The sequence below is a fragment of the Artemia franciscana genome, chromosome 12 (assembly GCF_032884065.1).
Source record: "Artemia franciscana chromosome 12, ASM3288406v1, whole genome shotgun sequence".
Lineage (NCBI taxonomy): Eukaryota > Metazoa > Arthropoda > Branchiopoda > Anostraca > Artemiidae > Artemia > Artemia franciscana.
Window position 1 is genome coordinate 29,752,278 of NC_088874.1, and position 22,128 is coordinate 29,774,405.

Sequence of the window (22,128 nt, forward strand, 5' to 3'; positions counted from 1 at the left end):
TGGTTAAATGAATTGATAATTCTCTGAATAGATAACGAACAAAGATTCTTCCAATTTTGAGCTGTACTATTGTGCAGAATGATGTAAGATCACAGTTTTTCAAATGGGTAAATTTAGGGTATCAGTATGCATAATGGGAGAAAGAGACAAAGGTAAATAAAGGGTATTTTTGAGGAATAGACGTTTTTCAATGAATTCTTATAATTTTGGTGCGACAATAGAACAAGGGTGCCCAATAATGGAGAACATCTTAAAAACAATACGGTAGAAGTTGTATTTTGAGCTTGACGAAAATGTCCATGGAGGTGAGCAGGGCTGTTTTATTAAAATATGCGCTAAAAGCATAGCAGAATTAATTAAGTTTCTAGTCATATCATAATTTAATGTGTTTATAGTGTGATATTGCTATGTCGAAATGATTGGAAGATTTTTAGTTCTAGAAAATTTCTAAGATGTAATTCAGAACAATGAATTTATTCTAAATCCCTCTATTTTTTAGTTCTAGAAAATTTCTAAGATGTAATTCAGAACAATGAATTTATTCTAAATCCCTCATCTCAACCTGATTCTTAATTGTTCAGGCAGAGATTGAGTGAGCTATTAGTAGGCAGAGAAAGCTATTAGTATAACCCTCTTCAATATAAACCTTCAGGGTTAATGAATTTAAACAGAACTAGCTGTGTTTTTAGAACAGAAATTTTTCACAGTGGTCACAGTCATAGCTTTTTTCAAGGTCGTAGCTGCAGTAGCAACTATAAAGATTTACAGTTTGTCTCCTATCTAAATTAAATATAAGAAAAACAAGTTTTTTTTTAACTGCAAGTAAGGAGCGACATTAAAACTTGAAATGACAGGAAAACAATTAATGTTCTTTCAATCGAAAATTGTCTTACTTAGTGCGAATTTTAAGCGTTTTGGACCAAAACTCTTGAAAAGTTTAGTTAAAAAGTTTGTGGGAGCGAAACATAAGTAAAGAGCAAAAATTGAGTTCAATAAGTTTAAAGCTATCCGTCAAAAGTTATTTACCTAAGAAAACTCACAGAATTTTAAATTACGACAATTACATATATGGCAACGATGGTGTCATTGCTGTGATTGGGAAATCTTTTTAGCGGTGAAAAAAAAACATGTTTCAAATGAGACCACGATTTCCGATTATTGTGCTTGAAATAACTGTCCTTCGGTCGCAGTTACTTTATGTTAAAATCACTCAGATCTCTACAACGCAACTAGAACTCGATCGAGTTATGATCTTCTTCTATAATAAGAATTTATAAAGCTTTTCGAATGATAACTCTTGAACAATCTTAGTCAGATAAAACAGTGACGTGGAAATATTTTTAACATTAAACGAACCAAACATTAAACGAGCACAAATGTTGCAGAGAGCGAGGCTAAAACCAAACGAAGTTCTGAACTATAACTCTAGAAAGATGAGTTAAAAAATTGGTTTAATGGTTGAAAAACAGTTTAATGGTTACAGTATTTTTTTTTACATTAAACGAACCAAATATTAAACGAGCATATATGTTGCAGAGAGCAAGGCTAAGCCCAAACAAAGTTCTGAACTATAAATCTAGAAAGGTGAGTTGAAAAAGTCAAGTCCCAAGACTGACGGGTTTGGATCTCTCAACATCAGAGGCAAAGATACCTGTATCCTAGAGAGACTGAATGTGAAAGAATAATAAGAAATGAGAAGAATAATGAAAAGAAGATAGTAAAATAAACAAAAGCAATAATCAGAATATAATAGAAATAACTAAAATAATAAAAATAATGAAGAATAAAATAAGGTTATCTTTGCAACAATGTGGACAAGATTGCAAAAGTTCAAATACAGTCCATTTTATGTTAAAAAATTCCTTTTTCCCTTAGAATTTCTTTATTTAATTGGTTATTATTTAGAACGTTTAATTTTGGGGTATTCTACACCTAGTTACTTAAATGCAGCACCTGCCTTATTGTTTTGGAGGTCCTCTTCCGTCATTGATGTAACTTTTTTATGACATTACTACAAAATCATTACGAAAGTAAAAAAAAAACCTTTTTTTCGAAAATCTCATTTATTACCTGAAAATATTTTAATTATAGCAGTTAATACTTGAAATTTTTAATGTTGAGGTATTATGTAACCGATTACCTATATACATCTGCCTTGGGATTTATCAGGTGCCCTTCCGTCATAGAGCAACCTTTCAACTGTGGGATAAAATTGCTTAATTTTACCAAACAGAATTTTTTTTTGCTCAAAGATAATTTTGTTCATCTTAAAGCCTCTAAATTTAAGCAGGTATTTAAAACATTTATGTTCGAGATATCCTCAGATCAATTACCATGAAAACGACTTGCTGTTTAACGTAGTTCCCAGAAATACCGGTTCATCTTGAAAGGTACAACTTTCTGACAGCTTTTAATTGCAAAAATAGTCACTTTTTTAGGACAATAGCAACAGAAATGGATATTTTTGTTCAAATTTAAAACAGAGACATTGCTGTTAGGTATTGTAGATAGACTATTTTGATAACCTTACAAAACATAGTGTCTTTTGCTTTACGTTGTTAATTGACCATGAATAGATTCTTTTCCACAGGGACATATAGAGCAGGAAACATTAGGTTGATTAGAAATGAGGCATTTTCAGTAACTCCTTCCTCCTCCACAAATGCAAAATCTAGAATCCTCTGAAACATCAACTGAAAATTGCGTAAGGTCATAACTGTTTGGGTTTGCTAGGGGGATTCTTCCAATATTTTTTTAGGGGATGCCCCTATGCCATCCCACTCTGTTCACCCTCTGATTTTGAATACCAATGAGAAATTTCAGGTGTGGCCTCCTTTATTTTAAAGTCCTGTGAGCAGGGCTGTATACGGGGAGGGCGAAGGTCTACCCAGTTTGAAAAAAAAAACCCAAAACCCTCTGAAATTTTATCTGACTCGTAAAAAAGTAAAAAAAAAATTGCTGAGTTCCGAAGATTTTTTTTTTGTAAGAAAAAATTCTTCGTATGGTCAGATAGTTTTAATTTTCAACAACTCACAATGAAAGAATTTAGAACTATTCAAGAGCAACTACCTATGTCATGACCACCCTTGTTTTTGTTTCTAATTATTAATATTTTTATTTTTTTGGGTAACGGAAAAAAATTGCCTTACTTTTTTTTCATATAAGACGATTAAAAACTTTTTTTTAGAATTTTTTTTTATTTTTTACCAAATTTAATCGAATTTCATACAGACATTGAGTTAAAAAAAAAATGAAACAATACTTTCATTTGCTCAAAATATAAGCATTAATAAACTGACGTATTATGTACTGACAGAAGAAGTGTTTTTTCCAATTGACAAAATACAAAAAAAAAACAACAAATTTGCCTATATCATGGTTGCAATGATAGGTGGAGTTCTGGAAAGCCTGCTGTAGAAAACCAGGAGTTCGACAAGACAGGTTTTTGCATACTGATAAGGAATTACCATTCTCCGTTGACAAGGCAACGATTTTCTTTTTTTGTAAATAAACTAAAAGATTTCAATTTGGTCCATATTAGAAGCTGTCAATATCAATACATAATCAAACAGTTCGTGGTAACGAACTGTAGTAAGGAGCGACCCGGCTCAATGGTAACCAAAACTCTAAAAAATGGAATTTTGATACCAATAGCTACATCAAAAGAATCGCATTTTAATGCTGGTTTTAAATATATAAGTTTCATCAAGTTTAGTCTTACCCATCAAAAGTTACGAGCCTGAGAAAATTTGCGTTATTTTAGAAAATAGGGGGAAACGCCCCCTAAAAGTCATAGAATCTTAACGAAAATCACACCATCAGATTCAGCGTATCAGAGAACCCTACTGTAGAAGTTTCGAGCTCCTATCTACAAAAATGTGGAATTTTGCATTTTTTGCCAGAAGGCAGATCACGGATGCGTGTTTATTTGTTTTTTTGTTTTTTTGTTTTTTTGTTTTTTTTTTCTTTTCCCCAGGGGTGATCGTATCGACCCAGTTGTCCTAGAATGTTGCAAGAGGGCTCATTCTAACGGAAATGAAAAGTTCTAGTGCCCTTTTTAAGTGACCAAAAAAATTGGAGGGCACCTAGGCCCCCTCCCACGCTAATTATTTTCCCAAAGTCAACGGATCAAAATTCTGAGATAGCCATTTTATTCAGCGTAGTCGAAAAACCTTATAACTATGTCTTTGGGGACGACTTACTCCCCCACAGTCCCCGTGGGAGGGGCAACAAGTTACAAACTTTGACCTGTGCTTACATATAGTAATGGTTATTGGGAAGTATACAGGCGTTTTCAGGAGGATTTTTTTGGTTTGGGGGAGGGGTTGAGAAGAGGGGGATATGCTGGGGGAACTTTCCTTCGAGAATTTGTAATGGGAGAAGAAAATTTCCATGAAGGGAGAGCAGGATTTACTAGCATTATTTAAAAAAAAACAATTAAAAAATAAAAGTGAAAAAGCTTTTTCAGCTGGAAGTAAGGAACAGCAATAAAACTTAAAACAAACAGAAATTATTACCCATATGAGGGGCTCACCTCCTTCTAATACCTCGCTCTTTACGCTAAAGTATTTTCGGTAATTTCAACTACTTATTCTACGGCTTTTGTGATTCAGGGGGTCATTCTTAATGAATTGGGATAAAATTTAAGCTTTAGTGTAAAGAGCGAGGTACTGACGATGGGGCGAATCCCCTCATATATGTAATAAAAACATGAGAATACAAAAGTTCTTTACGTAAGCTAATTTATAAGTTACGTAAATCTTTTACCAATAAAAAGATTCGTAAAAAATTAAAAGTTCTAGTTGCCTTTTTAATTAACCAAAAAATCGGGGGGCAACTAGGCTTCGTCCCCCGCTCTTTTTTTCTCAAAATCATTCGATCAAAATTATGAGAAAGCCATTGAGCCAAAAAAAAAAAATATGCAAATTTCGTTTTGATCATTCCTCTGCGGAGAGCCAAAATCAAAACATGCATTGATTCAAAAACGTTCAGAAATTAAATAAAAAAAACAAGTTTTTTCAACTGAAAGTAAGGAGTGACATCAAAACTTAAAACGCACAGAAATTACTTCGTATATGAAAGAGGCTGCTTCCTCATCAACGCCCCGCTCTTTACGCTAAAGTTTTTTACTGTTTTAGAAAGAAGAATTGAGAGAAAGAGTCAAACTTTAGCGTAAAGAGCGGGGCGTTGATGAGGAAGCAGCCTCTTTCATATACGAAGTAATTTCTGTGCGTTTTAAGTTTTGATGTCACTCCTTACTTTCAGTTGAAAAAACTTGTTTTTTTTATTTAATTTATCGAAGATCGACAGGCGATCCATGAAAATATGTCTAGCATGCATATAAACTTGTCTTTCTTTTTTACTTTTCAAGTTACCTAGAACTATATCTGTATATATTACTAGTATTGATAGTGATGGTAATAATAATAATTATTTTTACTACAAGGCCATACAACAAACTATTCAATAATACACACTACAAAGTAAACAACATATATATTGATCGCCCCCCCCCCCAAAAAAAAAACTTAAGCTACTATCCCTACTTCATCACTTCATTAGCATATTTGTAAATCATCACGCTTTTACCTATAAAAACAACATTTAAAAGGTGTATTTTATAGCAATCTCACAAAAGCATCGGAAAAGACCACCAAGTTCCCTTTACCAACGCCACTAACTCAAGTTTACGCTGTGTAAAAATCGAGAGCAAACTGGTTTCTTCGCTAGTTTCATTCAGCTTAGCAAGAAACAAATACTTGCTTTTACTTTTTAGTCGTCCGCAGGATCCCCTGAAATTCAGGGGTATCCTGCTAAAAAGTTCTTCTAAATTAGCAAGCTATTGCCACCCTAAAAGAATGTGGGCTACAATTTTTAACTCCCAAGTAACATCTTGGGCAAGAGCAACCCGTACATGACGCCAGTCCTTTTCCTGTCATAATCCCTTTTACTATTCTTTTTTTGTAGACTCTTAATTATACCTTTCCTTTTCCTTCTTTTTTTCAGCTTCTGCATCATTTCAGTTCAGATCGGTTTCGATAATAAATTGCATGTCTACTACAAACTTTCACATGGATCAAATCGAGGATTCTATTCAATATTATTTTAGCCCTCTAGGAGACTCTTGTTAAGTAAGTATTTAACATTAACTTAAACTCAAGCCACAGCGCATACTTTTCAAAGTCAATTCGATTAAACTAACTAACAAATGTTAATATACGGCAAAGACGTCCCAGCCAACCTCTAGTAGGCGGAGTCATTAAGCACAGGAAGTGGAGATATCTTGGGCACGTGATTTGCATGCCTGAAAACTGATATCCCGAGACCATTGTTCATTGGCAGCCGTAGGGCTCCGAAAGTAGAGACGCCCCGAAAGCAAACCAAGACGCAACTACCGAAAGTGTCCACAAAATCACTACGCCTCACTGCAATCCGATTTGGAAGGTGGCTGCGGCGTGGAGATAACTAGTGATTCTTCTTGGATACCCTAAGCGCACCTGGAGACACAAAAGGTTATAAGGCAACTGATGGAAGGTTGTAGAGACGCAATCTTAAGCTTGCCTTGTAGAAGACCAAGAACCATGAGAAAGGCCAAGGCTGAACAAAATTCTAGTTTGACCTTCATCCCGGTTTTTGACCATTCTCAGTCTATATTTTACTGACCCTCCTCCAAGTGACATACATGGATGAATGGCAGGGTTGAAACCGAAGAAATTCCTCGGTTTATGCAGTTTTGTTAATTTTAGAATATTGCAGACAACATTTCCTTTAGGATCCCCAGGCAGATTTGGGAGGAGAAAGCTATAATATTAAGGTTTGCCATAGAATATAAATTTGGCAATGAAGATTTATAAAGTTGTCGAAGGCATACGAAGCCTGTTGTAAGCTTGGGCTTCGAGACTCAAAACATATCATTTGTGGAAAGCATTTTGAGCAATTCAGTTAGAAACAAGAAGGTCTGAGTAAGGGTATAAAACCTACTTTGGACACAAAAGTGAAATAGGTATATTTAAGGGTGTCTATGGCATCACAGTGAACACGGAACATCCTGTGTTATATTGTTGCTGACAATTCTTTCTATCTCTGTCTTTTTAATCTTTTTTTTCTCTCTCTCTACCTTGTTAGAACTGATTATTCAGATTACTTATTAGTTCGTGTATTAATTTTTATTTAATACTTGAAAAGCGTAGGACTTCAGGATTGATGCAAACAAATAGCAAATAGTTCCGATTTTGAATTTTTACTATTATAAAAACGGCATAGAATGGTTAGGAGTGAAAAAACATGGCAGCCATATCTCGAAATGCTACCCGAGACCTTGAGATATCAGCCCTGAGTTTGAGATCTTGATATAAGTGTATATCGAAAAGATTATCCTCAAAAGTATATTAGACATATATATTTATTGTTATTATTTAATATCTGTATTAATATTTAATATAATTAATATTAGTATTTTACAACTTTTGTTCAATCTTTGAATTCGTGGGTCGTTAATCTGGAGGTGACTCTTAGGGTTTTTTTTAATTCTCAGCAGCTGTTCAGAGGTGAGCCCTTCATAGTCGCAAAGTTGTACTTGTCCCAAGGCTGATTGCGGGCAGTTGCATTTATACTTGTGCCCTGTTGTACTTGTGCCCTGGCTAATTCAGGGCAGCTGCCTTTAATCGAATTTTTATGTGTGATTAGGATCTAAGTCAACGGAGTAGAACGTCAGATGAGATGGAAGAGAATGTTGACTTGGAGTCTGAGCAGATTGTTTTTGCGGAAATGGGAATAAGTCATTTAAATTTTTTTAAGCCATTAAATATCAGGAATTAGCTTATTCTTATATGTTATTTTTCAGCCCAGGGAGATTAGCAGACTGGTTGACAAACTTGGAAGCTTAAGCTTTGACATGTGTATGCCAAAAATAAAGAAACATTTTCATCCACAATTATTTGATTGTAAAGTTCTTCATACCATCTTCGGTCGGAAGAGAGGGTCTCTTCTGTATACTAATTCCCATGAGAGGTTATTTACTCTGGTACAAGAGAGTCCCATCTTAACCGTCCAATGCTTGGAAAATCAAAATATTTGACTAAAAAGAATTCCAGCCTTAATCGCACAAGAGTGTCTTCAGTGCTAAATTTATTGATTGAGTTTCGGCTAACAGTATGCTGAGGTTGAAACGACATTTTTGCAGAAGCTATGGTGCTGGTTGCAGAGAAGAAGTTATTATTAGTTAAGATTTTAATTGCATAAATTCTTCTTCTTTCCTTATAGCCGTTATTACTTTACGGAACTTAAAAGTAGGAAGATGGTTTGATTTTGGACGACAAAGCTGTTTAAGAAATGAAGTTTTTCTACTTGTATGAAACAAGAATATAGTGAATAAACTGAAAATAATAATTAAACGAATTATCTGCTCTATTAGACCATGAGCATTGCCATTAAAGTTTTTGGAGAGCGATGAAGAATATTTTAAATATTTATCAATTTTTCACTATAGGCATTACCCCCATGACCCCACAAAGGTGACACCTATGTCATAAAATGTACGGTCTACAATAAAACTCAATAAAAAGGCTTCCTGGTGTGTTGAGTCAGTCTATTGGTAAAAGTTTCAGCTTATAATCGAAAGGTAGTGGGTTCAACTCCCAGACCTAAGATTTTTCATCGATTTTAATGAAAAACGAAAAAAAAACATATGATTACCTGGACGTTGACTCTATTTGGATATCCTCGCATGATTCTTGTTGTAACCTCAGTGTCAAAGACGGCAGAGAAACAGTACTTGCAATTGGATTGTCAAAAACCAAATCTAAAGAAAAACAAGGTTCAACCAAATATTCCATGTCAATAATGGTTACAAGACTTGCTATTTCAGAATATGAATAATCAGCGCTGCAATATTCAGTGAATACCTTAGGGGATGAAACTGACACTTCACCCATGAGAAGGGAAATAAGAAAGATGCTATGCTACAAAATTCAATTTCTACAGGAGAGTGGATAGACTGTAAAACAATGATTTGCAATTTTTGGCCGCTCTCAATAGCAAATTGTTTTGGGAAGAAAGGATTTTTTTTCTATCAGATAATGTATAATAAAAAAGTCATTGGAATCAAAAGCTCTATTTCTCAACTACATCTTTAATGTAGATAACTTCGAAGATCACGCTGCCTTTCCATGACGAAAATATAACAGTTCAGATTAGGGATGAAACATTTTAATCGACAGTGAAACAAATATAAAATCTTAACTGAATATTTCGGACACAAATATAGTGTCCATTATCAGCAGTAAAACTAATGGATACTGAGTAAAAATGATGGACACTATATATGTGTCCAAAATATTCAGTGAAAATTTTATATTTATTTCACTGTTGATTAAAAGGTTTCATCCCTATTTTGATTCTGTTATATTTTACCTTTGATGTAAAGATAGGGATGTTTAATCTTGTTTTAATTAAGGCTGCGAAATTCAACATAACTGAATACCTTGGAGCGAAGGTCTCTAGCTCCTACCGACAAAGATACAAAATTTCCTTATGAAGGATTGTCACAGATGACTATTTTTTTCAGAGAGGTCTTCATATTCAAACCAGTGGACTTGTATATATGAAAAGATTGCTCATTTGATCAGTTATCAAAAGCTTTCTTGTTCATTTAAAGCAACAAATTAGATGGCTCCAGAAAAAAGTCCTAGTTTCGTCCATTTTTTGTCCCTAGAACGACAATTGTATACAAAATAGACCCAAAATACTGCGGAGAAAAATTTTGAGACTGTTAATCATTAAGAGGGTCAATTTAAGATATAAGAATATTTGCGCTGACATACATTTTACAGCCATCGCCTGCGATTATTTTGGCCCATTGTGGTTAATAAATCTCTATATTTACTCTTGTCTCCCTTTTGCACTTCTTCCTATAGTAGAAACATTTTCTAGATTAATTCAATCGTCAGAATTCGTATTACAACAAAAAATAAAAGAAATTTTGATGCAAAGAATAACTGTAATATCATCCTTGCAGGAAGAGACAGAAATACTTGTGGTTATATATCTTTTACGGCATATCTCAGTTTTAAGTTTGAAACATCTAGAGGGAGAGAGTTGGGTGATAAAACGGAAAAATAATGTAGCTATTTGGAAAACTTTTGTGAGATACAACAAGTATAAAAGCATGAATTGTTTAATGAGTAATCTCTGTTACCATGCAAAATGTCCTAAAATAAGAAGAAACTAAAGGTGAAAATCATATACACCATTTAATTTTTTTTGGGGGGGAGAAGGAAATATGAAAATTTCTCTAGGAGGTCAAGACTGTGAAAGAACTAACCAAAACATTTATTTTATATTTTTAGAACATATTTCCCTTTAAATACATCTCAGAATCTAAAGAATGGGAAAGGGGGTATAGTCCTCATATCATGTATTTACGTCAAACTACATTTCTGATGGCACAGCGAGTATAAAACTAGAAAATTTATATATTCTTTCGTTAAACAGCTGTCAATCAAGGCCTATTTGAGGTTAGGTGAGACTCCTATCAGGAGAGTAGTTAAATTTCCTTTTGAGGATGAGATTGGAGTCTACGAAAATACTTCAAATCTTTGAAATGAATTAAATTATTTATGAACATGACCTATTCAAAAATCATCTACAGTTTTCGTTGAAATTCGAATTTAAATGTTACTAGTAAACCCGGATATCTAGGGAGGGAGGGTCTGAGACTGCAACCTAAACTATGCAACAGGATATTCTAGTCATAAATTAAACAAATAATATTTAACCTTTAATTCCTTTTTATTACTACTTTTAACCCATAATCCATATTTTGAATTTTTCAATATAAAACCCAACTTGGCTTACCATATAAATAACTTACTATTTAGAGCAAGTCTTTTATTAAAAACCTTCAATTTTGTGTCTCCCCTTTGCCTGCAGGTATATATGTATACATAAAACTGTCCAAACAATGTATGCTAAACAGACATGACTATGAGCGAAAACAAACATAACAGTTCTTTTTTCTTTCCAAAATTTGGTATTATTCCCAGATTTACGCCTTTCCATACGATTTATCGTAGAGATAATTAAATAAGCAATATCTAAAAATAATGAGATGTTTAGAAGAAATTACAGGATTTGAGAAGAAAACCAGAAAATTTCTTAATCAGTGTAAAAGAATAAATTATTAGGCAAGCTTCGAAAGAGTTTGACAAAAATAAAAGATTAAGAAATTCTCACACTGTAAAAACAAGAAACTATAAATATTTAGGATTCCTCCAAGCAATCTTCTGTGCAATTGAAGATAAAACAGAAGCCGTTAGAAAAAGAAAATGTTAAAAGGTTTCCAGCTTAAGCACCAATTGCTCCATCTAGGTTAGGAACAACATTATTGCGGTTCAGTCATCAGGAAATAATGTTAAATTCATTGTCGAGAGACAAAATAACAAAAGAAAAAGATGAAAAGAGATAAAAAGAAAGAGAAAGAAAAAAAAATCTTGATAGCAAAATTTTTCAACAAATTTTACGTAAAGAACAACCCAAAAATAGAGAATACCCCTCCTTTACTAATTAAATAAAACAAAACGAGCTTTTTTCAAATGAAATTAAAGAATAACTCTGAACAAAGCGAACATAGATTGCTCCGTATGTAAGGAAGCACCATCCTCCTCAAACAGCTACCTTTTAAAAGTATATTTTACCCCCCTCCCTTCGTATATTTTTGTGAATTGCCGTCCCTAATATAGATACTATTCTAGTAGTTTAAGCAACAACAGCTCTGTTAAAATTTCAAAACTAAAATTTCAGTATTTCAGTATTTCAGTGTTAAAATTTCAGTACTAAGGTTCTATCGTCAAGGAATAATTATAAAAATTTAAGTTATAACAATTTCTTAGAAAGAGAAGAATCGTATAAAGGAAAGGATCGCATCTTACAGAATTAAATAAAAAAAACTAGTTTTTTTAACTGAAAGTAAGGAGCGACATTAAAACTTAAAACGAACAGAAATTACTCCGTATATGAAATGGGTTGTCCCCTCCGCAGTCCCTCGCTCTTTACGCTAAAGTTTGACTCTTTGCCACAATTCTACTTTTTAAAACAACTAAAAACTTTAGCGTAAAGAGCGTGGGACTGCGGAGGGGACAACCCATTTCATATACGGAGTAATTTCTGTTCGTTTTAAGTTTTAATGTCGCTCCTTACTTTCAGTTAAAAAAACTAGTTTTTTTTATTTAATTTCTGCCGTTTTTGAATTAATGCATGTTTGATTTTGGCTCTCCGCACATAAATTATTGAAATGAAATTAGTATATTAATTTTTTTTTTGGCTAAATGGCTTTCTCTTAGTTTTGATCAGACGATTTTGAGAAATAAGGGGTGGGGAAGGAGGCCTAGCTGCCCTCCAATTTTTCGGTTACTTAAAAAGGCTACTAGAACTTTTAATATTCAACGAACGTTTTTATTAGTAAAAAATATACGTAACTTAAGAATTAACTTACGTAACAAACTTTTATATTCTTATATTTTTATTATGTGTACGAGGGGGTTTGTACCCTCGTTAATACCTCGCTCTTTACACTAAATCGTAAGTTTTGTTCCAATTCTTTAAGAATGACCCCTGAATCAAATAGGCCGTAGAATAAATAGTTGAAATCACTAAAAATATTTTAGCATAAAGAGCGAGGTATTTATTTCCTCCTAAATACCTCGCTCTTTATGCTAAAGTATTTTTAGAACCCTTCATATGCGTAATAATCTCTGTTTGTTTTAAATTTCAATGCTATTCCTTACTTTCATTTGAAAAAACGTTTTCATGTTTATTTTTTCATTGTTTTTTTTTATAGTAATGCTAGAAAATCCTGCGCCCTTTTCATTGAATTTTTTTCCCCCATGGCATATTTCTCCAAGGAAAGATCCTCCCACATAGCCCCCTCCCTCAACCCTACCCCCAAAACCAAAAAAATCCCCCTGAAAACGTCTGTACACTTCCCAATAACCATTATTATATGTAAACACTGGTTGAAGTTTGTAACTTGCAACTCCTCCCCCAGGGACTGTGGGGGAGTAAGTCATCCCCAAAAACATAGTTATTAAGATTTTCGACTATGCCAAACAAAATGGCTATCTCAAAATTTTGATTCGTTGACTTTGGGAAAAAAATGAGCGTGGGAGGGTGCCTAGATGCCCTCCAATTTTTTTGGTCACTTAAAAAGGGCACTAGAACTTTTCATTTCCGTTAGAATGAGCCCTCTTGCGACATTCTAGGACCACTTGGTCGATACGATGACCCCTGGAAAAAAAAAACAAAACAAACAAATAAACACGCACCCGTGATTTGTCTTCTGGCAAAAAATGCAAAATTCCACATTTTTGTAGATAGGAGCTTGAAACTTCTACAGTAGGGTTCTCTGATACGCTGAATCTGATGGTGTCATTTTCGTTAAGATCCTACGACTTTTAGGGGGTGTTTCCTCCTATTTTCCTAAATAAGGCAAATTTTCTCAGGCTCGTAACTTTTGATGGCTAAGACTAAACTTGATAAAACTTATATATTTAAAATCAGCATTAAAATGCGATTCTTTTGATGTAGCTATTTTAGAGTTTTGGTTACTATTGAGCCGGATCGCTCCTTACTACAGTTCGTTACCACGAACTGTTTGATAACAGACATATCAATAATTTGAAGCAATTATAGATAAAGTACACATATATAGATATACTAGCAAACAGAGAGATGTAGAAATATCATAGGAATAATATAATTATATAATTGGTAAGTGTCTGCAATTCTAGAGCCGATAAATCCTTTTTAAGAAACCTGTTTACTTGTATAGATTGAAGCATTGAAGCCACAAAATAAACTAACGATCCCTGCTTGCTCAGATAGCAGAGTATGAAACTCCCAATCTTCAGATTAAGACGAACATATTTTTTTTATATATATATCTGCAAAACGTGGAAAATTGAGAATATATTCCCTTTTGGGAAGAAGCTGAAATAGTGTGAAAAAAATATTGGCTATTTTCTGTGCGTAAGTTGGTGAACATTTCGTGAGATGAGAAATGTCTTTTATCTTCATAAACGAGTATGTTCAAAAATTTTATGGTTTGAGTATGTCTACCCTGTTCTGCCTAATGACTGGGGCGTAGGGTTAAACTTCCAGGAAAAGTTTCTTTAGAGGGGGTTGATGACATAGTGACATGGAGAATTTTCTGTTTTGAGGAGACAAACCACTTTGCTCCAATCCTTACAAAAGAGTGAACGATATAGTTTTATTTTTGTTACGCTTGTTGCCCGACAGGCGTAGGACAACAGGCGTAACAGTGTCATTAGATCGTTCTAATGACAAAGTTGCTCGGAGGCATTTTCAATGCAAATAGAAGTGTAAGAATCATGTCAACTAAAAGTTTAAATCAAGTTTGAAATAAGTCGATTCATTTTTTACTCCTCTGATTTTACTAAAGCGTTTATATTTTTTAATTGCCATCCTAAAAGTGAGTAAAAATTCTCTAGTATGGTATTTATAACACCTTATAAATCTGAATAGAAGCTTGAGCATTTTAGAATATACCCAATGCACTTTCCAGTCAAAATATGTATATTTAGAAGCACTTTTAAATATAAACAAACATCAAGTTTCTATGTTGACCTTGTCTGTTGTACATAATTAAAAGGAATATGAATCAAAGATATTAGTCATGTTAAACGAATAAGAAAATCATAAATTTTGCAGCTTAATGAGCTAGTAGTCTATTTAATTTTAAAATAAAACAAAAAGAAAACGGATGTAATTCATTTTGATATTGAAATTCTTATTTCTCTTAATTATGTCATCTTATTATGTCATTGGATTTTGTTTTGAGCCAAGGATTTACTGCCATACTCATAAAATATAACCAAAGGAATTCTTCTTCGGGAAGCTTTTTATCTTATTACGAAACCTTCTTTGCCAAAAAAGCGGTTTGGATGAATTTTACTATTTCATGTAAATCTTCCATTCCAAGGAAAGATTCGCTATTGCACGAAACCAGTGTTTTTTTTTTGTTTTATTTCTTTGTATTTATTCTTTCAGTGCATGCCTTAACTAGAAGGGACTGAGAGCCATACGTGAAACTCCAACAATTGTAATGGATTATCTGTCTGGAAGGCAGCAGAAGGTATTCACCCTCCACGAAGAAGGCACCAACTCCAACTAGAGTGATATAACCTAAGGGGCCCCAAAAGACACTAAACTTGCAGGTATAACATTTCTCACTATGATTAACTACATCCTGAGCGAGCATGAAGAGAGGTATAAATTTGTGGATAACTTATTTCTCATGCCTGCTTATCTACTTGAAGGTAATACTGCAGTACCGCTGTCGGCTAGTGACATTTTTGATGAGCTAAATTTCCAGTGTAACGAATCCAATCTAACCATTAATGCTACCAAGTCAAAAATACTCCGGCTAAACTCCCAAAAAAGAGAACCCCAGAAATTATTTTTCTCTGGGGTATTAAGGGAGAGGTTTAGAAAAGTTTTGGCTTTTGCAATATAGTTTATAAAATATTGCAGCATATATAAAACATGGTAATACAGTAGAGTTTATCGGCTGATAACGACCACTGTATATGTGACCGAAATATCCAGATATTTTGTCGCTGTTTCACTATCAAAAAAAGGTCCCTATTGAACTGTTATTTGTACATCATGGAAAGGCAGTGTGGTCTTCGAAAATAAATAACATGTAAATAATATAAACGCACTATAGCAATACAGTAAATTATAATAATACAATAGTTTACTGGTTAAAAAGTATAATAATAAAGATATTTTGCTTGAAGTGACTAACTTCAAGATACAACTATTCGAACACAATACTTTTCATTTTTTGTGTCTTTTAGTTTTCTTTTTTTTTGATTTGGTGCTTGGGAGAACTTTTGCCAAAAAATTTTGGCTGTAAAGAAACAAGACTTTATACGGCTACGCCATGGAGCCTTGGTTTAGAAACCTAAATCTGGTTTAGTATTCCCTTGTGACTTTAAAATATTCATTTGTTATACCCCGATGAAATCATTGCTTTCTGTAGCATCTATGGAACTTATTCTAAAGTAGGAAAAAGATACTTTTGTGTTGACTTTAGTTCAAGATGTGGTTTAGCAAAGGACAGGGGCTATTCACTTCTGAGGACTAAAGAAGGACTACACAGGGACTAAGCCATACCTAGCTTGTATTGCTGGAATTTTTACATTATCCAGAAAGCTTTGTTCCCAACCAGCTGTTATAATAAGTATATTGATAATAATGGATATTCCATCCCCAAGTCAAAAATTTATATGTTAATATGCATATAGGTTTTGCATTTCTGTTGGTCGATAGACCTTATTCCTTAGTTACGAATATACCCTCAACTTAGAGCCCAACTAAATTTGCCGGAAGTTACCGATAAACTTACCGATTTGGGAAAAGCTATACATTTTAATAAAATGTGGTAGGGCGTTCTCCCAAAGATTACAAAAAATAAGATACATATTTGCCTGCATCCTAATACTACTACTACTACTACTAACAACAGCTCACCGCAGCATCAAGTCCTGTGAGGCCAACACAGCTACAGACGCTCCTCCTCCATCCCAATGTATTCAGAGCCTCCCTATTTACACCCTCTTAAGAAGTTCCTATTTTTCCTAAATCTTTCTTTATGACATCCTCCCATCCCAATCACGGATAACCTACTGTCCGTATAGCCCTTGATGGTCGGCCAAAAAGGATAGTCTGCGGCAATCTGTCATCCTTTATCCGCAGAACGTGCCATAGCCATCTCAACCTTTCTCTCATTATAGCCCTATAAAGCGTGATTGTACCACATTTGTCGTACGGCCCACTGTTTGAAATACGGTCAGTCAGCCAGGCACCTAGAACAATAAGTAGGCAATTTCTCTGGAAAACATCTAGCAAACCTTCATCCACTTTTTGGAGAGCCCATGTTTCAGAACCATATTTGATCGCTGTCATAACTGTTGATTCCAATAATCTAATCTTGGTTTGCAGACTTGTCTCCCGATTCTTTCAAACTTTTTTCAACTGTGAAAAAAAAAACACCCTGAGCCTTGTCTGCTTTACTTTTTAACATATTCAATGCTCCCACTGTCTTTATTAAAAATACTACCAAGGTAAGTGAAGTTGTCTACTTAATCGATCTTTTCGTAGCCCAGCGTCACCTGTTCATCTTCACTTATTCCTAGCCTTAGCGACTTGGTCTTCTTAACATTAATTTTCAAACCTATTCTAGCACCTTGAACTCGCAAAATCTCTAAAAAATCATTCATTTTGCTCACGCTTTCATCTAGGATGCTTAAATCATCAGCATAAGGTAAGTCTAGGAAAGTTTTTCCTCTCGATTTGATTCCGTCTTCTCAGATTGCCTTTTCTGTGTTCCGTAAGTCGAAGTTCATCAAAATAATCCATATAAAGGGGGATAGAACACGATACTGCTTAACTTTAGAGTTAATACGAAACCAGCTGCTAACCTTTCCTGCCTTAACTTCAGCAAGGTTATTCTCGTACATAGCACTAATCATTAGAATGTATTTGTCTTGTATACCATACAAGGATAAGACCATGCCTAAAACTCTTCTATCAACAAAATCAAAGGTCAAAATCGAGCTCATAATCTATAAAACTGAGGAATAAAGCCGTTTAATAAATCAGGCATTTCTTAATTATTAACCAAAGAGTGAAAATTCGGTCGACACATCCTCTACCCTTTCTAAAACCCACACTGTTCTTTTCTTATAACTTTGCCTAAAGCATCTCTCAGTCTTAAAAGTACCATACTACTAAGTACTCTTCTACCTACAGAGACCTTGCTAATGCCTCTATAATTACCTCACTTACTTTTATCACCTTTCTTATACAGTTCATCAAAGTTTCAAAAAATCATATGCATAATTTTCAGTAACTTATTTCTAACCTCATAGCAACCATATTTAAGAAAGTCAATTACCACACGTTTAGCACCTGAGATCTTATTATTTTTCAATACTTTTAGTAGTGTCGCTAATTCTTCCTCACAAAAAAAATCATCCTCCAAATCAAAGGTATCATAAACTTTTTCCTTTTCCTCTTTATGTTTCCTGCAACTCCATCTCGGTTTACCACATTCTCAGAATATTCTGCCTATCTCTCTTTAACTCATTCTTTATCATAATGTGTGGCCTCGTTGTTATCTTTAACTTGGACAAGTCCAGATTGACTGGTCCCTTCCAATCTATGAACAGGTCTAAAATTAAATTAAAATTTATTTTATTATTAAGCCGTCCAGCTACATCTTCCTGATCCGAGATAATTTTATCCAGAGCCTCCACTACACAATTCATTAGTTCATATTTTAATGCTTTCACCACTTTCTTCACATTTCTCTTATTTTCCTATGATTTATCACTCAGATAATTCTTGTACAAGCCCCTTCTCCTCTCTATTAAACATAAGACTTTCTCACTAATATTCATAGTTGCGTTCCAAAATCTCTTCCCTAAAACACCACACTAAAATTATTCCATCCGTCCTCTAAAATGTCAAATTTTAAACTCTTCAGTTTAGTATTTAACTTTTCCAGGAAAATTTCTCTCAAATTCTCATCCTGGAGTGTACCAACATCTGAACTTCGAGGGAGGTAGTTACCCTTCCGAAATTTTGGCCCTTCCAAAACTAGATGGTGATCTTGACTTTTAGCATCAATAACAGCGCTCCTATATACTCTAGTATCTTGTATTGATCATGCCAGTCTTCGGTTTGCAGAAACATAATCAATAAGTTTTTCTGTCTTACCATCAAGTGAATATCACTTTCACTTATGGGCTATTCTATCAAAAATTAAAATAAAAAAGCAAAGGCAACCCAATGGGATACTTTAGATCTGTTTTTCTAGTGTTGCCACAAAAATGTTTTTGCTAATTTCAATGAACTTTCCATGATAAATATTTTAATATTAGAACCAGAATTTACATGATAGCTTTCAAGAAAATAAAAAAACTCCGTAGCAGAACTGACTACCCTGGAAGTGTTTTTATTTTATTTTTTAGCGTGCCCAAACATGCTGTCCAATTTTTATTCTGTTGTCTGGTAACACTGACATCTGGTACGTGTTTGAACTTTAAAATTAAATTATAAAATTTGTGTCTGGTAACACTAATCCCAGGCACGTGTTTGGATTGCAAAATTAAATTATGAATATTTACAAAAAGCTGCTCGATAGAAATAAAAAAGGGTTTTTAAAACAAATTAATTTACTGACAATTTCACTTTACTTCTTCCGCTTTTTTTTTATCATGCCATATGCTTTTTTCGCTATTTTATCAGATTAATGCCTGTTTCCACTGTACTAGCAAAAAAAAAAAGCTAAAAACTTTGTTAGCAATTATGTTTCCCGAACTAAGGGAAAATTATTATTAAAGAAAACTTGTTGTTGAAACTCTCTTAATTTGAAAACGGTGTTACAGGAAATTAAAAAGAAAATACTTAGCAAGATATCCGAAAATTTGAGGAATAAAATTAAAATTTTCGATTTCTTATTCAAGAAATAACTGCGGTTGACTTTAGCATTTCACAGTGTCCCGCTCTATCTTTAGACTTGGCTTGAAATTTATCACCTTTTTTTACACATTAAGTGATCCTTCTTAGTAGCTATTGTTAAGTTTTTGTGTTATCAGAAAACGCTGTTACAATTTTTAGACTTGACTTGAAATTTAAAACACTTTTTGAATTTTCGTTCATTCTTGGAAGTTCAAATTTCAAACACCCTTTCCTATTGATATAACTCCATGACTGTCGGCAATAAATTTTAGGTAACAGCACTGTTTCCACGAATTAATAGATATGTATTAATAAAAATTGTCAGTAATTTTTTTATCAGTAAAATTGCAACTATTCTTGATTTTGTACTGTTTTGAATTGATTTTGTATTGATTTTGTACTGTTCAAAATACTGTTTTGAATATTTGTTTATATCTAGAAGCCAAATAAAAAAAAAAAACCAACATCCAATTGATACGCTTCCACGAATTGATACCAACAAATAACATTTCTAGTTCCACGATTTTACACATCAGTAATAGTTATTCGCAACGCTCGTGACGGGCAGAACAGGCCTTCAGTACTACCTCGAACCATTAAAAGGTGTTCGGTTCATTTTTTTTCTTTTAATTGTTTAAAGAGCTGATACATATTCAATTATTGTTATTTAAATAGCAATAGTATGTGTATTTAATTCCCGAAAATTGAGCATTCACCACTTATTGGTAATAAACGTATCTTGTGACAAAATACATGCATTGTCCTAAGTTTTTCACATATTATCCACGGTGAAGAAAGGCCTTTAGTCTTAATTCCAACCGTTATGCAAAATCTTCGGAATTCCTTAATACTTATTGTAACGCTAGTTTCTTGAGATAGGTTATTTCGGCTTTGCGGAATCACCACTAATATTTCAGCTTATATGAATATCCAAGATCAATGACTTCTTATGACAAAATACATGCATTGTCTTAAGTTTTCCACATACTTTCCATGGTGGAAAAAAGGCCTTTAGTCTTAATTCCAACCGTTAAATGGAAAACTTCTTTATTTACTTTCGAGCTTGCTCTGTCATTCAATAGTATATCAATCAATCAATCAATTTATTAATACTAAAAGAAAAACTATTACAAAAGTAAAGCGGTTACTAGACCCAAGAAGCTTTGCTTGTGATGGACCACAGAGAACAAGAATAAAACACTTTTATAAAATATATAAAAAAACAAACAAAAAAAACACTGAAACAAGACAAGGACATTTAACAGATAGAAGATTCAGAAGGAGATTTAACATATAGCTGAAAATGATTTTAAAAGAAGAGAAGTGACATACAAATTGGGATAGAATTAAAAAGAGAGACAAAAATTATTGAACTGGAAAGATCCGACGAAATAATGCCTTTGCAGAAAGAAAAAGAGGGACATCCGAAGGGATGGGGTTCCATAATAGAATTGACTGATATACAGGAGACCTCTGAGCTGCTGTAGAGGATCTTTTGGTAAAATAATTAGGGGATTTCCCTAATGCTTATTATAACGCTAGTTTCTTGAGATAGATCATTTCGGCTTTGCGGAATCACCACTAATATTTCAGCTTATATGAACATCCCAGATCAATGACACCTTATAACAAAATACATGTGTTGCCTTAAGTTTTCCACATACTTTCCACGGTGAAAAAAGTCCTTTAGTCATAATTCAAACCTTTAAATGGGATACTTTTATCTTTACTTTCAAGTTTGCTCTGTCATTCAATAGTATATAATCTTTAGATTTCCCTAATACTTACTGTAATGCTAGTTTCTTGAGATAGGCTATTTTGGCTTAGCTGAATCACCACTCCAAGATCAAATAGCAGCCCTAGATTCTATGACATATATTTTTATTACTATATATATTTTATATACATTACTATGTATATTTTATATACATTTTTATTACTCTTAAAGCACTCACAAATTGTAAAGTCCATTTCAATATACATATATATATATATATATATATATATATATATATATATATATATATATATATATATATATATATATATATATATATATATATATATGTATACATTTATTGAAATGGATTTTATAATTTTTGGGTGCTTTAAGAGTAATAAAAATGATTATTAAGGTAATTTGTTATTTTTGTTATCCTTCTAGAACTATTTATTTCTAATGCAATTCTGCGCTTACCTTCTGTGCTGAAACTAGTAAGACAGGGTCCAGACTTGTCTTCTGGAAAACTTATGTCTGAAGATGGCGTCCTCTGAAGGGTTTCAGTATCACTCCCCTGTAAACAACGTAATAAATAACGATTTATTGAGAAAAAATTTCACGAATAAGATTTAGCTCAACAAATATACCTTCTGCAAATTAAAAGAAGCCACAAGTATATTTTTGACACCATATTTAACAACATACTATTGAGGAAACATTATTTGTTTATTAAACATTATGTCTAAAATATGTTGACGTATTTCAAAACTAATTACTTATAAAATCTGTACTGCTACTATTATTTTTCATTTGCAGCAATAGGAGGAAGACGCAAGGAAGAAGAAGAAGAAAAAATAAAACGT

General features: G+C 33.3%; 1 protein-coding gene across 1 annotated transcript in view; it reads right to left on the reverse strand.

Annotated features, from left to right (window-relative positions):
• The window catches only part of LOC136033969 (pleckstrin homology domain-containing family G member 5-like), a 405,461-nt gene that overhangs the window by 285,577 nt on the left and 97,756 nt on the right, over positions 1 to 22,128 (reverse strand). Inside the window, exons 3-4 of the mRNA XM_065714997.1 lie at positions 21,743 to 21,839; positions 8,695 to 8,800 (exon numbers count right to left, since the gene is read on the reverse strand). Of these exons, the coding sequence (XP_065571069.1) occupies positions 8,695 to 8,800; positions 21,743 to 21,839 (203 nt within the window). The remainder of the gene's footprint in view (positions 1 to 8,694; positions 8,801 to 21,742; positions 21,840 to 22,128) is intronic.